Genomic DNA, 15447 nt, shown 5'->3' with positions numbered 1-15447 from the left:
TCTTTCTTTCTAACTAATCTATCTTTCTTTCTAACTAATCTATCTATCTGTCTTTGTTTCTAACTAATCTTTCTTTCTTTCTAACTAATCTGTCTTTCTTTCTTTCTAACTAATCTATCTTTCTTTCTTTCTAACTAATCTATCTTTCTGTCTAACTAATCTATCTTTCTTTCTAACTATTTTTTCTTTCTTTCTTTCTAACTAATCTATCTATCTTTCTTTGTTTCTAACTCATTTTTCCTTCTTTCTAAATAATCTATCTTTCTTTCTAACTAATCTATCTTTCTTTCTTTCTAACTAATCTATCTTTCTTTCTAACTAATCTATCTTTCTTTCTTTCTAACTAATCTATCTTTCTAACTAATCTATGTCTTTCTTTCTAACTAATCTATCTATCTTTCTTTCTAACTAATCTTTCTTTCTTTCTTCCTAACGAATCTATCTATCTTTCTTTGTTTCTAACTAATTTTTCCTTCTTTCTAAATAATCTATCTTTCTTTCTAACTAATCTATCTTTCTTTCTTTCTAACTAATCTATCTTTCTTTCTTTCTAACTAATATATCTTTATTTCATTCTAACAAATCTATCTTTCTTTCTTTCTTTCTTTGTTTTTAACTAATCTTTTTTTCTTTCTAACTAATCTATCTTTTTTCTTTCTAACTAATCTGTCTTTCTTTCATTCTAACAAATCTATCTATCTATCTTTCTAACTAATCTATATTTTTTCTTTCTAACTAATCTATCTATCTTTCTAACTAATGCATCTTTTTTCTTTCTAACTAATCTATCTATCTTTCTTTCTAACTAATCTATCGTTCTTTCTTTCTAACTAATCTATTGTTCTTTCTTTCTAACTAATCTATCTATCTTTCTTTCTAACTAATCTATCTATCTTTCTTTCTAACTAATCTATCATCTATCTTTCTTTCTAACTAATCTATCTTTCTTTCTAACTAATCTATCTATCTTTCTTTCTAACTAATCTATCTTTTTTCTTTCTAACTAATCTCTTTCTAACTAATCTGTCTTTCTTTCTTTCTTTCTTTCTTTCTAACTAATCTATCTATCTATCTATCTATCTATCTATCTATCTATCTATCTATCTATCTATCTATCTATCTATCTATCTATCTATCTATCTATCTATCTATCTATCTTTCTTTCTAAGAAATCCATATTTCTAAATAATCATTTCTTTCTTTCTAACTAATACTTTCTTTCTTTCTAACAAATCCATCTATCTTTCTAACTAATCCTTTCTTTCTTTCTAACTAATCCTTTCTTTCTTTCTAACTAATCCTTTCTTTCTTTCTAACTAATCCTTTCTTTCTTTCTATCTAACTAATCTATCTTCCTTTCTTTCTATCTATCTAATCTATCTTTTTTCTTTCTAACTAATTTTTTCTAACTAATATATCTTTCTTTCTTAACTACTCTATCTATCTTTCTTTCTTTCTTACTGATCTTTCTTTCAAATCGATCTTTCTGTCTTTCTAACTAATCTTTCTTTCTATCTATCTTTCTTTCTAACTAATGTTTCTTTCTATCTTTCTAACTAATCTTTCTTTCCAACTAATCTTTCTCTCTTTGTATCTTTCTAATTAATCTTTCTTTCTAATCTATCTCTCTTTCTTTCAAACTAATCTTTCTTTCTTTCTAACTAATCTTTCTTTCATTGAAACTAATCTTTCTATCTATCTATTATTTATCTATCTTTCTAACCAATCATTTTCTTTCTTTCTAACTATTCTTTCTTTCTAACTAATCCGTCTATCAAACTTCAAACTACTTTAAACTTCAAACTACTTTAAACTTTTTCAAACTCTCTGGTCCGGCTTTCTCAAGCCAACTTAAAGTTTGTCTCATCAAACTTTTTTTCTAGTTACTAATTACTCTATTAAACTAACTACTCTCCTCCATCCCCAGCTCCTCCTCTCGTCCAGTCAGTATTTGACATTCTAATTGCCCTTTGAATCAGAATAAATTCTCGAAATAAGCTGTCCCTGCTCTTATCTATACTAGGCTGCATGGATGCGCAGGGAGTTCTTGCCCAGAACAGAACCATTCCGCCAATCCTAACTGTATTCTAATTGTCAATCATATTTGTCGATAGTGGTCCTGGCAGAAACAGTGTTATTCAGCATCTAGTAGAGTTTATGGCCAGTCATACTGTTCCTGAATGATTAGTGTCAAACATATGTCCAGCATAGGTGACTGATTTTGCTGGAAAAGAGGAAAACAGACCTGCAGGGTTGACTCACATTTCGCACCATGCGGCAAGACCTAATAGAGTCATTGAACCCCATCCAGCGCTGGTAATCAGGATACTCTCCCCTGGTTAGAATGTACTGGCAGCCCATGAAGTTTGTATCCTCATACAAAACCCAGGCCCACCTCTTGACTTGGATGGAGTTACAGTGGCTGAAGTGGGACGACAGCTCTGGGCAGTCTATGCTGCATTCAAAGGAACGTCCCTGAAAGTTTTTGTCCTCATAAAAGACAATCTGTATGGGAGATGTAGAAACACAGATAAGCCATAAACAAGACTGTAGAGCCAGTTTATGCAAGCAAAATATTTCTTACTTTTCCCATTTTGTCCATGTTTGGGGATAATTTGATACCTCCTTTTGCTGTATGCTGTGTATTAAAAGGGCAATGAGCGAGATTTATATGTTTCACATTGAGTTGCTCTGCCAGGCAAATCATTGTTATATGAATGGCTCCAGCAATTGCATCATCAACAGCTGATACTGCGATTGTTTCTAGATTGTTCATGTAGATTAATGCAGTGGCCATTGTATGAAACCCTGACCTTTTGATTCTGCAATGGCTGAGTCCAGAAAATATTTATTGGGCCAAGTAAATTGTTTTACAGCTGCTGGTACTGGCAGAGTTCAAGCAGCATTGGCATCTAGTCACATTCTCATACTGTATGAGGCGTAACACTTCCTTTTGAATGAACTGATGCATTAGTGTTTGTGCTCCACCCCTAAATGTTCTGCTGTTGGACAGCAGGTTCATTTAGCTGCACAATAACACAGAAACTGTGAAACACAGAAACTAAGAGTAGGCTATACACAGTCATAAACACAGTCATTTATATATATATATATATATATATATATATATATATATATATATATATATATATATAACATAAATGTATGTATGTATGTACATACATACTATATATGTATGTATGTATGACACTGTGTATGAAACTGTCACTTTAAGCTGTTGTGAGTCTTTTATTAAGCACAACAAAACACCAGAGGCAATCAAGCTGCCATGATGTAAACCATCAAAATGGCAACAGATTAAACAAAGGTGTTTTGCTGTTTTCAGAAGAGGAATAAAATATGTTCCCTTTCAAGGGAACTCGAGCTGCGTCAAACGCTGTGGGAACGCCCCTGCCTTGTGCATCATGAAGCACGTATGGAATCAGCCCAATGGAGAGATGGAACGTCATAGGCGGTTGACGTCATCGACCAGGAAACTATAAAGCAACCCATAAACACAAGCGCAACAGCTTTCTGTGCCTTCAGTCGTGCTATATGTGAATCTGTCCCTGTGTGAATATTGTCTGTCTTTACATACTCTGCACCACACAAACAATTTATATATATATATATATATATATATATTAAGAGAGATATGGCAAACGAACAGCAGTTTAGGAAGTGTGTCCCTCCCTGCTCGCGTTATTTTACGAGTGGGGATACACACGTTCTTTGTGTTGTTTGTTTGGGAGTGCAGCATGCCCAGTCAGCTCTCGAGGGAGCTGATTGTGAGCATTGCGAGCGTCTGCCATTAAGGACGCTCCGCTCCCGCCGGGCGCTCTTCGAGGAGACCGGTTCGGTGCGCGCTCCCCGCGGTTCGGGTCCCGCTCTTGCCGAGCCAGAGCGATGACGCGTATCGTGGGGATCGCAGATGGATCTCTCGGCGGGGTTAGAGACGGGCTCTGCCTTATCTCTCCCTTCACCTGTGAGATCCAGTGCCTCAGTCCCGTGTTCGGAAGCACGCGCTGCGGTTTCTTCCGCTCGGGCTGAGGCACCAGTTATAAATGAGGGAGATGTGGAGGATTCGCCACCTTACACTCCCGAAAGTGATGAGCTAGTGGAGGTATTAACAAGAGCTGTAGAAAAACTCAGCATTGTATGGCAAGTGACTAGACAGGAGTCTGTTTCTAAATCAAAATTAGTTGAGAGATTTTTGCCGTCACGAGTGCAACCTCCACGCCGGTGCTTGCCGTTTTTTCCCGATCTCCACACTGAGGTGTCGAAATCGTGGAAAAAACCGGTGTCATATAGAGTGTTTAGTCCCCAGACTTCAACATATTCTAATATTGTGGGGGCAAAATCATATGGTTATTCGGCTATGCCTCGCGTGGAAGAGACGCTTGCGAGTTTTCTCTCCCTTGAGGCTGCGTCATCTGTTAAGGCACCGGCATTACCCACCAAGCCTCTTAGAAATATTTCGGTTTTTATGGGTAAAGCGTATTCGGCGGCGGGTCAGGCTGCGTCATGTCTGCATACTATGTCTATTATGCAGGCATACCAGGCTGACCTGCTGAGGGACGTGAGTGAGAGTGAGGAGGTCAGTGCTGACGTGGTTCGCGAACTGCGTCAGGCTGCTGATTTATCCCTGCGCGCAACCAGAGAGTCGGCCAAGCTAGTGGCTCTGGTGGCCGCAGAAAGACATCTGTGGTTAAATCAGACAAATATAAAAGAAAAAGAAAAAGCTTTCCTTTTAGACACTCCTCTCTCCCCCCTGGGTTTATTTGGCGATGCTGTAAATTCTGTCATCGATAAATTCCAGGAGAAGGAAAAGCAAACAACAGCTTTTAAGAAATTTCTCCCTTTAAAAATTCATGTCCCTGGGGCTGCTGGGCGGGAGCAGCCCCGGCCGTCTGCGAGCTCATCATATAGGGCGCTGAAGCAGAGTGTCGCGTCTCGTGCTCCCCCTGCTGGACAGTGGGCTCAGCCGCGGCACTCTCAGCCGAAATCTCCCAGTAATAGAACTGATCTGAGGACAGTTATATTAGCTAAGAAGGCTTCGGCTAAGAAGAAGTCCTGGCGTCACGGCGCGCAGGACACTGAGGGTGGTCCCCACCGAGGCGGAACGGTGTTCACCTCTTTCTACGGTGCCCATTCTACCTCGGTGCCCTCAGGGGCCCGTTCTGCCAACCCCGCCTTCATGCCGGGGCGCAGACGGTCCCAGCGAGCGATTTCCCGAGGGACGCTCGCTCCCTCTGAGGAGGGTTTCAGAGCGGTTAGACCAGTTGTTCCCTGCCGGTGTGCCGTTACAGGGCACTGCGTTTGCTGCTCAAGTTACACCAGAGGCCGGTCTCTAGAGACTGGTACCCTTAGTAGGATTTCTGGCAGAGTGGAAAAGCCTTCCAAAAATATCTCATTGGGTCCTGCAGACAATAGAAAGGGATCTGCTATTCATCTGAATAGCTATCTGAATTCCTATCCAATTCAGGTGTCGTCCACCAAGATTCAGAGGGGTTCTGCCTACAGTGGTGGGCCCCGAGCAGGCTTTGGTTATGGAACAAGAGGTGAAAGCACTCCTTCAAAAGGAGGCTATAGAACGGGTTCCTCCTCCCAGTGTGGAGTCAGGCTATTACAGCCGATATTTCATCGTTCCAAAATAGGTTGGGGGGTTGCGTCCAATTTTAGACCTGCGCCTATTGAATCGCTCGTAGGGAAGCCAAAATTCAAGATGCTCACTATCAAGCAGATCGTGTCACAAATCAGTTGCGAGGACTGGTCTGTCACGATAGATCTAAGGGACGCGTACTTCCACATTTCCATCCTTCCACAACACGGGAAGTTCCTGAGGTTCGCCTTCGGGGGCGAGGTGTACCAGCACAGGGTTCTTCCGTTTGGCCTAGCTTTATCTCCCCGCACTTTCACGAAATGCATGGACGCAGCACTAGTGCCCCTGAGGCTTCAGGGTGTTCGTGTCCTCAATTACATCAACGATTGGTTGATTTTAGCTCAGACAGAGCAGATGGCAGTTCGACATTGAGATGTCGTTCTCGTTCATATCAGGAAGTTGGGGTTGAGACTGAACGCAAAGAAAAGTGTATTATCTCCTCAGAAGACCACTTTTCTGGGTGTTGTTTGGGTTTCGGTTTCGATGCAGGCGCGACTCGCTCCGACCCGCATCGTTTCGATTCTCTCAGCTGTGAAACAAGTAAAGCTAGGCCAGCTACTTACTGTAAAACAGTTTTAGAGACTGTCGGGTCTGATAGCAGCGTCCGACGTTATACCTTGCGGCGGTGTTCCAGGCTCTGAAACACTTCCTAGCAGACCTGAGAGGTCATCATGTGTTAGTTCAGTCAGACAACACGTCGGTGGTCTCTTATAAAAATCATTAGGGGGGCCTGCGGTTTCGCCGGCTTTACAAGTTGACCCGTCAGATCCTCCTGTGGTCCCAAGGGAGGATACTATTTCTGAGAGCAATGTATCTTCCTGGGTATTTGAATGTGGTAGCAGACTCCCTGTCGAGACAGGGGCCGAGGCCGGGGGATTGGAGACTCCATCCCGAGGTGGTGGAGCTCCTTTGGTTAAGTTTCGGTCGCGCCGAGGTGGACCTATTCGCTTCCAAGGAGACCACGCATTGTCATCTGTGGTTTTCCATCAGATCCAGCCTCTGGGGTTGGACGCTATGGTGCAGCCGTGGCCGAGGTCACGTCTGTTCGCCTTTCCCCCGATTGCTCTGCTACCTGGAGTTCTGGAGAGGGTTCGCCGGGACGGGGTCAGCCTACTATTAGTAGCCCTGTTCTGGCCGGCCCGAGTATGGTTTGCGGACCTGATTTCTCTCCTGGACGGCTCTCCCTTGGAGCTCCCGGTCAGGAGGGATCTACTCTCTCAGGCGGGCAGCATGATATTTCACCCCCGCCCAGTATTGTGGGCTTGGCCTCTGAGGGGGCCCAGCTTATGAACTCTGGTCTCTCAACCGAGTTTGTTGAGACCATTCTTCACTCCAGAGCTCCAACCACGAGGAAGCTTTATGCCTTGAAGTGGAAACTCTTCACTTCTTGGTGTGGAGAGCACCTGCAGGACCCAGTTAACTGCCCAGTGGGTGCAGTGCTGGAATTCCTGCATGAGCGCTTCTCCACAGGGCTATCCCCCTCCACACTAAAGGTGTATGTGGCGGCACTGGCTGCTTACCACGTCCCTTTCAGTGGAGTTTCTCTTGGGAGACACCCGCTTATAACTCGTTTCCTTCGTGGCACACTGAGGCTGAGGCCAGCAGTTCGTACGAGGGTGCCGGCCTGGGATCTGGCCATCGTATTAGAAGGTCTTTCCCTAGCTCCTCACCTATCGAAGAAGTTCCTGAGAAGTTTCTCACGTTTAAGACTATCTTTCTTCTTGCTATCTCCTCAATAAAGAGAATCAGAGATTTGCAGGCTCTGTCGGTTTCACCCTCTATCTCAAAGCCTTACTGTCAGGAGTTTCCCTCAGTGACGTTTGTGATGCGGCTGGATGGTCTTCACCGCATACTTTCATTAAGTTCTACGACCTAGACTTAAGTTCTACCCCTGGGGCACAGGTGCTCTCGTCCTCTGTGCGCTAGTTCTCACATGGCGGTCACTTGGTCCTATGGCGACGTGGGTATTAGCGTTCCCACAGCGTTTGACGCAGCTCGAGTTCCCTTGAAAGGGAACGTCTCGGTTACGTATGTAACCCTAGTTCCCTGATAGGGAACGAGACGAGGCTATCTCACTTGCCTATGAGTCGGCTGGTCAGCCTTCACCTTTGGCTGTACGAGGCCACTCTACCAGGAGTATGGCGGCTTCTAAAGCCTTACTGTCAGGAGTTTCCCTCAGTGACGTTTGTGATGCGGCTGGATGGTCTTCACCGCATACTTTCATTAAGTTCTACGACCTAGACTTAAGTTCTACCCCTGGGGCACAGGTGCTCTCGTCCTCTGTGCGCTAGTTCTCACATGGCGGTCACTTGGTCCTATGGCGACGTGGGTATTAGCGTTCCCACAGCGTTTGACGCAGCTCGAGTTCCCTTGAAAGGGAATGTCTCGGTTACGTATGTAACCCTAGTTCCCTGATAGGGAACGAGACGCTGCGTCATTCCACCATACTCCCGGCATTCCCGCTAGCGCTTCCTTCAGGCCTATCAGAAGCTGTTTGCTTGTGTTTCTGGGGTGCTTTATAGTTTCCTGGTCGATGACATCACCCGCCTATGACGTTCCATCCCTCCATTGGGCTGATTCCATACGTGCTTCATGACACACAACGCAGGGGCGTTCCCACAGCGTTTGACGCAGCGTCTCGTTCCCTAACAGGGAACTAGGGTTACATACGTAACCGAGACGTTTTCATGACAGCCTACATAGTCTGATGAACAGGGCTTCAAACTTGTTTTCATGAAACATAATAGGATCCCCCTCTTTTAAAGCACAAAACATGCATGTGTAAACAGAATATTAAAACAAGGTAGCAGCTATTTATTGTACACTGAGTAAAAAAGGAGTTTGCAAAAGGATACCATTGCATTTAGTACAAATAGCAAAATACAATATTTTTACACTTAAATACAGCAGTGTAATCACTATCATGTTTATAATGTAAATAACATCATCAATAATCTAAATTATAAGGTAAAATATCTGCGCAATGGTGGACGGAATTACTGAAAATAACCTTTTGCACTCAAGAGTTAATTTACACTTATGTTATCTTAAAAGAAAATATGTAATCATTTATTTTTGTTTCTTGTTCAGAATATTTGGTGGAAAATAAATTACAATACACATTTTTATTAAAATAATACTTATGAACTCACAAAGCAGTCATTATTGGAACTATACATTAAAGACTGGTGTATAAGAATGCTTTTTAATATAATTTTCAGATTACATATGTTTCGAGCATTTCGGTTCAATTTAACTGGCAACAAGTCAAAAAAAAAACTCCCATAAATTGATGCCTCTTAAATTTTTTTATTTTTCAATACTTTTTCAGTAGTTGTGATAACGTTTTAATTTCAACAGTCTGTGCTGATCTGGCGAATGGAGCCCACAGTGGGATGCATGGCCCCCCATTCAGTGTGGCGTCTGTACTCTCCCTTCTCAAGGAGGCACTGACGGCCACGGTAGTTTGCATGCTCGAAGAACACACAGGGACCTTCATAGACCTTACAGGAATGGACCTCTTTGCAGAGAAAACGTTCCTGAATAGATGGGGTGCTGTCCGTAACTTTCCATGTTTGGCCATCAAAATTGGGCCTCTCAAAGAGTTGTAGTATATATATATATTTTTGTAGTATATATTTTATAGTCCCTTTAGGGAAATTCTTTTTCACATTTCCAGAAAACGTTTAGCCTCATACATGTGTATATTCACGGCACATATAGACATACATATTTCATACACAATAGACATTTGACATAGCCATATATGGGAGAAACATATATTATTACACTTTATACGAGTTTCAGCTTGAGATGTCCAGTTACCTGCAGGAAATACAAATCATGTCTCTATGTATACACCCAATCACACTGTTAACTTAGTTATTCAAAGTGATCATGTGTGGTGTTATTGGACTTACATGCCTGACTAAACGTCATTGAAGCCAATCCAATGGTGATAATCTGTAAATTGCCCTGGGGCCAGTATATACTGATAGCCCATGTAGTTTGGCCGCTCATACAGAACCCAAAAGCCCCCCTTCACCCTTGCAGAATTACAGCGGCTAAAAAAAGAATGAAGATCACTTGTGTCCCCCTTACACTCATAGGATCTTCCCTGGAAGTTCCTGTCTTTGTTGAACACGATCTGTCAAACACAGCAATGACAGTTTACATTGAGTTAAAACATTATGACAGACTGTGGGATAGGACAATCAGGGAGAAAGAGGCACTTACGCTCTCAGTCGTCATTGTCAGATGTGAAATGTTGGATGGAAAACTGCATGTAGTCTCTTTATATAAGTCCTGAACAAAGGCACAGGTTGTAAAAAAATGTAATCAGCAATTCAAAAAATGTATCCAAGCTCAATGTATTGTTTTAAAGCACTGAATCATAGATTTGTTCAACAATAAAATTGTGAGTACCAAGCATCCTAACCAAAACCAATGAATCCCATATTCAGGCTTTACAACATGCACATTGTTGGTATACTTAGTCAGCTCAGGCTGATTATTTGTTACTACAGAAATATCTTCTACATTCAAATATTTGCCAACAGCATCCTCACACTTACAGTTTCAGCAAAATAACTGTTTGGCAACGATTAGCAACCTTGATATTAAATTAAATTTAATTGAATGAGGCATCTATATAGCACTTTACTATGTACTACTACACCCAAAGCGCTTTACAATCATATCAGGGGTCTCTCCTTAAATACCAGTGTGCAACATCCACTTGGATGATGCAACGGCAGCCACAGAACAACAGCGCCAGTGCGCTCACCGCTATAGGTGGAGAAGAGAGAGAGAGAGTGATTGAGCCAATTCAATGGATGGGGATTATTAGGAGACCACGCTTGATAAAGGCCAATGGAGGGAATTTGGCCAGGACACGGGGGTTTCACCCCTACTGTTTTACGAGAAGTGCTATGGGATTTTTAATGATCACAGAGAGTCAGGACCTCAGGTTAACGATGGTCTTGTTACAGTATAGTGTCCCGTCACTACACTGAGGCATTAGGACCCACACAGACCACAGGGTGAGTACCCCCTGGACCCATACTCCCATGTCTCCATCCTTCCACAAAACAGGAAGTTCCTGAGGTTTGCTTTTGGGGGCAAAGCATACCAGTATCGGGTTCTTCTGTTCGGCCTAGTTCTATCACTACGTGGATGCAGCTCTGGCGCCTCTCAGACTGCAAGGGATTTACATTTTGAACTATATAGATGACTGTCTTATTCTAGCACAGTCGAAGGAGATAGCGGTTCAGCATCGAGATGTCATTTTCGCTCATATAAAGAAATTGGGGTTGAGACTGAATGCCAAGAAGAGTGTGCTTTCTCCAGTACAGAGGACCACCTTTCTCTGTGTGGTTTGGGATTTAGTGATGATGTGGGCCATGCTATCGCCTGCTCTTGTTGCTGCTAACCTCACAATCGTAAAAGCGATAAACCTAGATCAGTCGCTCACAGTTTCAGAGACTGTTGGGTCTGATGGAAGCTGCGACCAACGGGATACCTTTTGGATACCATGAGGCCCCTGTAGTAGTGGCTCAAGACCAAAGGGTTTTCTCCGAGGGGGGGACCTAATTCGTATGATCATACACTGTTCGTTCGTTGGCTAGATGAGAACTGGCCCCCTGACTGAGCCTGGGTTCTCCCAAGGTTTTTTCTCTTTTTCATCTGATGGAGTTTTGGTTCCTTGACACTGTCGCCTTTCTTCGCCTTTGTCGCCACTGGCTTTTGGCTTGCTTAGTTGGGGACATGTTTTTAATTGTAAAGCTGCTTTGAAACAATCTGTATTGTAAAAAGCGCTATATAAATAAAGATGAATTGACCTGACTTGACTCTGGTGACTTGTCCCAGAGTCCAGTGTAAGCGGTAATGGAAGGCCGCTCAGCTCAGGGTCTGTGGAGGAGTCATCATATTTCGAGGCATATACATTACATGGAGATAATGGAGGTCTTCATGGCATTGAAGCACTTCCTTCCCGTCCTCCCAGACCTAAGAGGCCATCATGTGTCCGTACAGACATCCAATCAGTGGTCTCTTACAGAAATCACCAGGGGGTGTCTGCGTTCGCGTTCACTATGCAAACTGGATTCTGAATGCATCAGAATGTAGGAGCAGACATCCTGTAGAGACAGGAGCTGAGGCCCGGGCAATGGAGACTTCACCCGAGATGGTGGAGCAAAAATGGGAGGTTTACGGTCAAGCAGAAACACGTCCACTGGGGCTGGACGCTATGGTTCAGAAAAAGCCGAGGCTACGTCTGTACTCCTTCTCCCCGATTGCTCTACTACCAGGAGTTCTGGAGAAGGTCTGCCAGGATGGAATAAGTCTACTGCTAGAAGCACCATACTGGCTGATTATGGTTCTCAGACCTAGTGTCCCTCCTCTGCGGCTCTCCCCTGGAGATTCTGGTCAGACGGCCTCAACGCTGACACACTAGAGCAGTTGTCCGGGGAGGCTCCTCAAGGGAGCTTCGCCAAATTTGTGGAGTGAGTGCTGGTTTCCAGTGAATCAGCGTTCGCTGTTGAGGACGCCGCCAGCCTCACTCCCAATCCAGCACTCAGCCAGAGCCACCCAGCCTACGAGGATCGACAGCCTGAGCCCACCATAGGCAGCTCTAGGGAATCCCCCGTGACGTTAGAGCCAACGTCCGAGAAAACAACCAAGGACCAAATCGCCGCGGAGCCCGAGCAGCGCGTGGTTGACCAGGTGTATGAACCGGCTAAGTCATCCATCGCCGGCGGACTGTTTTGTAAGTGAGCCCCGCCCACTATGCCGCTATTGAGAGTGAGCTGTTGGCAGAGGCACTGGTAAATTTTGAGTTTGGAGAGGATGTTATTTTGCCCTCATTACTATTATCTGAACCAGTCTGTCTTATGCCTGTCTCGCTGACCCCACCCAGCCCCCCTCCCACTACCTCTCCAGACAGAGTTTTTGAACGCATTTTTTTTTTTTTGGGTTTCTGTTTTCTGGTTTTCTGGTCTCCAGTCTCTTCCTCAGTTCTCAGTGTGGACCATCGGCCATTTGGTATTTAAGTATAAAGATAAAACTTAGAGGCCATGTCCTAAATGGCACACTTCATGTGCACTTGTGGACTCACAATGGCCGCTGCGTGCTTGTGTACGTTAAGTCAACAAGATCGTAGGGTGTCCCATTTGTAATTTGGGGGTGGTGATGGCGCAGTGGATAAGACACATGCCTTTGGTGTGAGAGACCCGGGTTCGAATCCACTGTGAGACACCAATGTGTCCCTGAGCAAGACACTTAACCCTTAGTTGCTCCAGAGGCGTGCGACCTCTGACATATATAGCAATTGTAAGTCGCTTTGGATAAAAGCGTCAGCTAAATTAATAAAAGTAAATGTAATTTTAGGTTTCAGAAGTGTGCTTGCGAGCGCCCCTTGGCATCTGACATACTGCATCTTGTCAATCCAAGATGGCGCCGCGGATGGCTGCCTCGGTGTGGAGCTCTCCAGCTATTGTGTTGTTTTTGTTCGTTTGTTCTGCGTTTAGTCATTCTTTTCCTATCAGTTTCACCAAAGACGAAGTACTGGACATTAGGAAACACACACCAGAAACCTTTTCTACAGTTTTTGATTATTCTGACGTTTTGCTGGACATTCTCGTCGGAGGGGCAGCGATGTTGTTCAAACGCGCGTTCAGACGCAAACGCGGGAAGCGAGCCGGCGCGCTGGTTAAACTCCGCGAGCGCGGCCTGCGCACTGCACTCCCCAGTATTCATCTCGCGAATCTCCGATCCCTTCCTAACAAAACGGATGAACTTCTTCTCCTCACCCACACTAACAAGGATTTTTTAAACTCTGCTGCTTTGTGCTTCACTGAAACCTGGCTGAGTGAAGCCATACCGGACAACGCAATACATCTGCCGGGCTTCCAGCTGTTCCGAGCGGATCGCATCGCGGAGCTAACGGGGAAAACGAGAGGTGGTGGATTGTGTTTCTAAATTAACGAAAGTTGGTGTTCAGATGTAACAACACTGAAGAAGATGTGCACTCCTAATTTAGAGGCACATTTCATAAACTGTAAACCCTTCTACTCGCCTCGGGAATTTTCCTCTTTCATTCTCGTGAATGTTTACATCCCTCCAGACGCGTGCGTGAGCGCGGCGCTACAACAGCTGGCTGAACAAATATCTGAAACGGAACAAAGGTACCCAGACTCTCTTTTAATCATTCTTGGGGATTTTAACAAAGCAAATCTTTCCCGTGAACTACCAAAATACAGACAGCACGTTACATGTCCCACCAGAGACAGTAATATACTGGACCACTGTTACACCACAATAAGAAATGCGTATCACTCCGTCCCACGGGCAGCTTTGGGGCTCTCTGATCACTCTTTGGTTCATCTCATACCGACCTACAGGCAGAAACTGAAATCAGCTAAACCTGGAATAAGGACTGTAAAAAGATGGACTAATGAAGCAGAGCAGAATCTACAGGCCTGCTTTGATTGCACTGATTGGACTGTTTTTGAAGCTGCTACCAATGATCTGGATGAGCTCACAGATAATGTAACATCATATATAAGTTTCTGTGAGGATACATGCATTCCTACCAGGACATTTTTATCATTCACTAATGATAAACCATGGTTTACTGGGAAACTCAAACACCTTCGTCCTGCCAAAGAGGATGCTTACAGAAGTGGGGATAAAATCTTGTATAACCAGGCCAGAAACAGATTGACAAAGGAGATCAGAGTTGCTAAAAGGAACTACTCTGATAAACTGAAAAAACAGTTTTCATCCAACGACCCATCATCAGTCTGGAATGGCCTGAGGAACATCACCAACTACAAGTCACCATCCCCTCGATCTGTGGACAATCAACACCTGGCTGACGATTTAAATTCATTTTACTGCCGGTTTGAAAAGCCCTCATTCACACCACACACCCGGTCTGATCTGCACTTCACACATTCACCATCACCTCCTGCACTCCAATTATCACTCCCCCCTCCTGCCATCCAACCTGAGCTTAAGGTCTGTGTGGAGGACGTGAGCCGATTCTTCAAAAAACAGAAGACTAGGAAAGCCTCAGGCCCAGACGGCATCTCATCTGCTTGTTTAAAAGCCTGCGCTGACCAACTGGCCCCGGTCTTCACGCAGATCTTCAACAGATCATTGGAGCAGTGTGAAGTTCCCTGCTGCTTCAAACGCTCCACTATCATTCCTGTCCCCAAAAAACCCCAAATCACTGGACTTAATGACTACAGACCTGTCGCTCTCACGTCTGTGGTCATGAAGTCGTTTGAAAGACTGGTGCTGGCCCACCTGAAGGACATCACTGGACCCCTGCTGGATCCCTTTCAGTTTGCTTACAGAGCAAACAGGTCTGTGGATGATGCAGTCAACATGGGACTGCATTATATCCTGCAACATCTCGACAGACCAGGGACTTATGCAAGGATCCTCTTTGTGGACTTCAGTTCGGCCTTCAATACCATCATGCCTGGTCTTCTCACAGCCAAACTGACCCAGCTCTCCATACCATCCTCGATCTGTCAGTGGATCACCAGCTTCCTGACGGACCGGCAGCAGCGAGTGAGACTGGGGAAACACATCCAAGACACTCACAATCAGCACCGGAGCCCCCCAAGGGTGCGTTCTCTCCCCACTGCTCTTCTCCCTGTACACTAATGACTGCACTTCTAAAGACCCCTCTGTCAAGCTCCTGAAATTTGCAGACGACACCACTGTCATCGGTCTCATCCAAAACGGTGACGAGTCTGCTTACAGACTGGAGGTTG

At 44.3% G+C, this 15447-nt stretch overlaps 2 protein-coding genes across 2 annotated transcripts in view; both read right to left on the bottom strand.

The window, feature by feature from the left end:
- Nucleotides 1–15447, bottom strand: part of crygs3 (crystallin, gamma S3) — a 102027-nt gene that overhangs the window by 15442 nt on the left and 71138 nt on the right. The window contains exon 3 of the mRNA XM_077216296.1: nt 2250–2505. Coding sequence (XP_077072411.1) covers nt 2250–2505 — 256 coding nt within the window. The remainder of the gene's footprint in view (nt 1–2249; nt 2506–15447) is intronic.
- Nucleotides 8962–9950, bottom strand: crygs4 (crystallin, gamma S4). Its single transcript, XM_077216968.1, has 3 exons — nt 9899–9950; nt 9597–9809; nt 8962–9324 (listed from the first exon to the last, which is right to left on the bottom strand). Exons 1-3 carry the CDS (start codon nt 9911–9913, stop codon nt 9016–9018), a joined length of 537 nt encoding a protein of 178 aa, XP_077073083.1. The 5' UTR covers nt 9914–9950; the 3' UTR covers nt 8962–9015.

The sequence above is a fragment of the Siphateles boraxobius genome, unplaced genomic scaffold (assembly GCF_051911475.1).
Source record: "Siphateles boraxobius isolate OS27281-9 unplaced genomic scaffold, OSU_SipBor_1 7, whole genome shotgun sequence".
In the NCBI taxonomy this organism is placed as follows: Eukaryota; Metazoa; Chordata; class Actinopteri; order Cypriniformes; family Leuciscidae; genus Siphateles; species Siphateles boraxobius.
This window is presented reverse-complemented; position numbering and strand designations above follow the sequence as displayed.